General features: G+C 40.5%; 1 protein-coding gene across 1 annotated transcript in view; it reads left to right on the top strand.

Moving 5' to 3' along the window:
• The first annotated feature begins 1,292 nt into the window (after positions 1 to 1,292).
• The window catches only part of ORC5 (origin recognition complex subunit 5), a 74,569-nt gene continuing 69,861 nt past the window's right edge, over positions 1,293 to 6,000 (top strand). Inside the window, exons 1-2 of the mRNA XM_081244896.1 lie at positions 1,293 to 1,443; positions 5,544 to 5,636. Coding sequence (XP_081101022.1) covers positions 1,372 to 1,443; positions 5,544 to 5,636 — 165 coding nt within the window. The 5' untranslated portion in view covers positions 1,293 to 1,371. The remainder of the gene's footprint in view (positions 1,444 to 5,543; positions 5,637 to 6,000) is intronic.

The following is a 6,000-nucleotide window of genomic DNA, read 5'->3' as shown; positions in this document are numbered from 1 at the left end:
GAAGACAAGGTTTCCCGCCCTCACAAAGCAGCTAGAGACAGAGACTAACATTTAGATAATTTACTTATAATTTTGTTGAATGCTATAAAGATACAATGTTATGGGAATGTATAACCCCGTCTTGAGAGGGTGGTCAAGGGATAGCTTCCCTTAGGAAGAAACACTAAAAGATTTGATGGATGGTGCCATTGTACCCTTTATAATTCTTTCTTAAAGTACTTAGGAAATTGCACTTGAATTGCTTTCAATATATGATTTTGACTAGCGGATAAGTTGTAGGAGACCACGATTACCAAAAGATCCTTTTGGCTATCACAAATACAAGATTCTGATTCTGATACCCATGACTTAAATCTATGTACATCAGGCACTAAGTATATAATCTTTTTTCCCTAGCAATAACCCAGCTATTATCATCTCTCTTTTATAGATAAAGAAGTTAAAGTTCAAAATGAATGGTTCAACGATGCTTCCAAGGTCTCTCTGTTGAGTCAATGGCCCCAAGCCAGCAGCTTCAGGATCCCAAACCCTCTTTTCACCATACATTTCTGTCTACTCCTATATCTGTTTATTTCCAGAATCTTCTAGCGTCTGGTTTCTAGCAGGTGTTCCACGAACAAATAAACGGAAAGCCTTATGCTAAAGGTAGCATTATTTTTCACTCTTGTTGCCCTCAGCAACTGACACTATAACTTCCTCCCATTAGGAGGGAGAGGCATTTCCAGATCTGTTTTCAGGCTTGGAGTAAGACTAGTAATTCCAAGTTGTTTGTTCGACTCCATCAGTCTTTTTTTTGCACCGGACGCCAATTTTCCACACCCTCCTCAGGAAAAAAAACCCCGCAGCTTTTGAGAATATTGGTTATCTGAGCCCGCTTTCCTCAGGTCCCTGTAAGGAGGCGGGCCTCGGCTCCACGACCGCCTCCCCCTCCTGGGTGGGGCTACACGATAAAGCTCCCCAGCACTTACGATTTCTAAATTTGGGGCCTTTAGGCGGGAAAACCGAAGCCACAGGTTCTCGACTTAGTGGAGCCCACAGGGCCCCCTTAGCTCCTTCAAGTGATTTCTCTGTTCGCCCATCCCTGCACCCCCCTCTCAACCTTTGGGTGGCAAAGGCCGCAGCCCGAGACGCCCAACCCCACAAAGCCGGCTCCACAAACCCCTCTACGGCGCTCAGAGCCCTACCGCTTCAGGCTGTGGAAGACTAGGGCGGGTCCGACGCTCCTCTTGCGCGCTGACGTCACGCGGACGCACGGGCACGCCGGCTCCTCCCACAAGCCCGAGAGTCCGGTTTCCGGCGGGAGCGCGGAGACCCGAGCGTGGGTGAGGCTGCGGTTGCGAACGCGGCTGTTGTCCTCTGGTACCCGCCAGCATGCCTCACCTGGAAAACATGGTGCTTTGTCGCGAGTCCCAAGTGTCCACCTTGCAGTCCCTGTTTGGAGAGGTATTGTGGTCCAGCTATCTTTTCTCTTCCAAATCCCGGAGGCAAACAATTCCGTGGTCTTGCGACATGTTCCAATTTTTAAATTTTCGTTCGGATTGAGGGGCCGTAGGCCGTCTTTTGCGTTGCGGTAGGGGGTGTTATAGGTCTCTCCCACTCCTCACCGAGAGTAACTTGTGAGCGGTCTCTTAAACTGCACGGGAAGGACCGGCCTGCACTAGGGCTCCTTGGCCCAGGACGTAATCTTTTACGCACGCCACGGTTTTGAGAGGGTGTTAGTCCAGAGTAGCTACTCGAAGTTGCTTCTTACCCCAGCTGAACAGGATTTTATACAACAGATGTGTTTGCCCAGTGTTACTTATTCAAAAGTGAGTCCCCACGTTTCAGTGAGGTAGTTAGTGTAAGTCCTGTGTGGATGGGTAGTTGTCAAGACCTGTGAGGGCCAACGCGGTGCTTCAGGTTTAAAACGTCAGCGGCTTTTCCGCGTTGTTAAAGCACAGAAGAGGTCTAGTCTAGGCTTCTTGACTAGCAGTTCAGGTGATGCCTAAGAGAAGAGGTTAAGTGTTTCCTCTGGATGAACATTGCTACGGAGTCCTTTCCATAGGAGGAAGCATTCATCAATTCCATACTTAATCTGTTTTTGATTATATTCTGGTGGCCTTTAGTGAGCCTTTTGCTTCAGACTCATTAATTAGACTTGGAATTGATCACACTTGGATCTCATCTGTAAGGAGAGTAAGTGAGAGTTTAGGGTCACACTCACGTTCTTCCCTCACACCTCTGGTTTGCTTTCGTAAGTACTGCTTTCATCCAACTACCTGGGTGGCAGTCTGGGGTGGCCTGTGAAGTATTAGTGGAAAAGTACCACCCTCCTTCTAAAGGAGCACATTAGTAAGGGAACTAAGAGGTCAGGGACTACACCCTCAGTCAGTATTCTAGTTATAACGCTTTTTTTTTTAATATCAGATTTTTTTTTTTAAGGCATTGGGTCTTTTTAAACTTTATTTATTTATTTTTGGCTGCGTTGGGTCTTCGTTGCTGTGCGCGGGCTTTCTCTAGTTGCGGCGAGCGGGGGCTACTCTTCGTTGCAGTGCGGGGCTTCTCATTGCGGTGGCTTCTTTTGTTGCAGAGCAGGGGCTCTAGGTGCGCGGCCTTTAGTAGCTGTGGCACGAGAGCTCTAGAGCTCAGGCTCAGTAGTTGTGGCGCACGGGCCACTTAGTTGCTCCGCAGCATGTGGGATCTTCCTGGACCAGGGCTTGAACCCATGTCCCCTGCATTGGCAGGCGGATTCTAAACCACGGCACCACCAGGGAAGCCCAGTTATAATGCTTTTAATTGTAGTTATCTATATTATCACTGAAACATTTTCTTAGTTGTACCTTACGCATTCCTTCCCTGGAGTAGACAAACCCAGATCACTACAAACAGAAGTGGTCCTCCTGAAAATGAATGTTGGCAAATAGAGCTGAGTGGTATCGATTTGGTGTAAATCACAGGAAGAAATCATATTTAACAATTTTAATAGCACTTTTCTGTAAGGTGCTGTGCATGTAGGAGATGCAAAGGTCTATAAAAAACTGGTTCATATTTCTTAGCAGATTCATTTATGTATTCAGCAAATAAATATTTAGTAAGCACCTTCTCTGTTCCAGGCACTGTGCCAGGTCCTGGCTTATTACTGTTTATGTTAGGTTTATGAAGATGAAAGGTTAAATAACAGTGCAAGAGTTCAATACACTTCTAGTTAACAGTAGAAAAGATGGTGTAAGGTGGAATATTATTAAGCACCAAATAATGGATGCAGATAAGTGTGGCGGGATTCCAGGAAAGGAGAGTTTTAGTGTAGCTTGGAAAAATGTCCTGAGGATATCATGTGCTTCTCTTTCAAGGTGAAATATAGTATTGTATTAGCAGAGATGCTCAGCAAACGTGCGTTTAATTCTTGTTACAGAATTTTTGAGCTAGTTAATTTACAAGAGTGTTATGTATAAACTTAAGAAAAGAATCCCTGTATGAAACATCCATTTTTAATCTGTTGGGCTGCTCTTGCCATAGGCATTTGCCATTAGAAAGTATTTTTGTGTATAAATCTGAGTTCCTGATTTGTCTTGCTAAAAAGAAATTTGTAACTTGGTGGCTAGAATGTAATAAATGTTTGTGACTACAGTTGGCCTTTGAACAATGTGGGAATTGGGGGTGCTGACCCCCCGTGGAGTTGAAAATCAGTGTGTAACTTTCGACTCACCCCAAACTTAACTGCTAATAGCCTTACTGATAAACAGTCAATTAACACATATTTTATATGTTATATGTATTATATTCTGTATTCTTACAATAAAATAAGCTAGAGGAAAGGAAATGTTATTAAGAAAATCATAAGGAAGAGAAATAATTTATAGTACTATACTGTATTTATCAATACTGTTAGTTTACATTGTTTATAAGATGAATCGTCTGTCAATATCTACATCAGTGTTGTCTTAATAATACAAAACACTGGGCATGTTATACATATTACTAACTAGACATTAAAAATGAAAAGATAATGTGAAAAAAATTCATATCTATTTACAGGTATAATGATTCATACATTGATAACAAAGAAGCAGCGATATGATTGCTTTATGGTAGCCTTCTGTTACGGATAGAATTCCTTCATGGTAGCCTACCTATATACTAATGAATGAACCCTTATAAAGTTTCATGGCGTACAGTATTCCAGTCATATTCATAATACATTATTGTAAACACATGGTTACAGTTTTTGAAAAACCGCTTACCTCTGATGATAGGCTAATACACAGTGTCTCCAATTATAGGAAGGACGGAGGGGTAGGAAGAAGGGAGGAAGGGAGAGGGAGAGAAAGAGGGGAGAGGCTGGGAGGCACAGACATACCATATGGTATGTATGGTAATGTAATCCTTTGGAAGCAAAGTTATAAAACAGAAAACTAACACATTATTAATTTTATATTAAATATCATTCACCTTATGCCTTTGTAAGGATATACTATTATCTACATATATTTTACGCTTCATGGCATACTTAATTTTTCCTGTGTTTAGGCACCGCGGTTCGTCTGTGAGGTTTTTCAAATAGTTGCAAATCTCCAAAATTGTTTCGAACATGTTTGTTGAAAAAAATCCATGTATAGATGAACCCAAGCAGTTCAAAACCTGTGTTGTTCAAGCGTCAACTGTATTATTGTAGTGGTAGATGATGATCATAGAGACTCTATTCTTTCACGGAAATTGCATCATCCAATTTTCTTATAATTATTTTTTAAGTGTATGTGAATTCCTCCAAAGCAGGTTTTATCTCTAACTGATTTTTGTACTCTTTAGTGCATCATGGTTTTCAGCATTTAGTAGCTGTCTAATAACTGTTCATTGAATGAATGAAACATATTTGTAGTATTGACCAGACCAGTATAGGGGTGTTTGACAATTTTTACTTTTCTCTAGGCTGCTGACTCATAATGTACTTCAGGAGAATCTTGGGAATATGTATTTTGAAATATATGCTGTGTAGATTTGATCATTGAAAACAATGATGAAATGTACACATTTAGGCCAAGGGAGATGTAGTGCGCATAATTCAGAAGTATCCTGTAAGTTTTCCTTAGAACAGAGGACTCCTGAAATTCTTTCTAGTCCTGTGATTACATATGCTTAGTTTAAAAGCTTTAGAATGTAGACTGAAGTTGCAGCCTGTGGGCTTAGATTCCATAAAAAAGGGTTAAGAAAAAAATGAAGTATGGTCAAAATCATTCTTGAAAAATCTGTTAAATCTCTCATAAATTTGAAAATACCAACATTTATATATATAAACCTGTATAATAATAAAAAGGGTTGAACATATATATGTATAGTAATATATCATATATAATAAATAGGCCAAATGTGATTTTCCAGAAATTTTGAGAAAGAGTAGAGTTGAATTCAAGTAGGTTTGAGGTGTAATGATGAATCCACTAAATGCTCACTGTTGAAATCATTTGGATTGAATAATTCACTTTATCATGGAAAAGTTTGTCACAAATTGATGAATGTTTATTTTCTGTTTTGTATGTGCAGACTGATATTTGTCTTTTCTCTGCTAGAGACATCATTTCAGCTTTCCATCCATTTTTATTTATGGACATACTGCCAGTGGAAAGACCTATGTAACACAAACTTTGTTGAAAACTTTAGAGGTAAGAATATCCCAAACTCAGTGTTAATTGATTTTTATTCATAGACTCCTAGAAATAGAAGGGATCTGGGAGATGTTTAGTTTACCTTTCTCTGAAGGAATATCTTCTACATAAAACATTTCTGACCAGCTTTTTGTTGAAGACCTTCAAAGACTATAAGCTTCGGAAGGCATTGTTAAATAACTTGAGCCTTGATGTTAGAATATACTTTTTAAGTTGAGCCCAATTACTCTCTCTAACTTTCATTGGACGATAATATTTGGGGGAAAACACACATAATAATACATTCTTTAAAAATACTAAAATCACGGGCTTCCCTGGTGGCGCAGTGGTTGAGAGTCCGCCTGCCGATGCAGGGGACACG

This window comes from Mesoplodon bidens (assembly GCF_964165515.1).
Source record: "Mesoplodon bidens genome assembly, chromosome: 9".
NCBI lineage: Eukaryota > Metazoa > Chordata > Mammalia > Artiodactyla > Ziphiidae > Mesoplodon > Mesoplodon bidens.
This window is presented reverse-complemented; position numbering and strand designations above follow the sequence as displayed.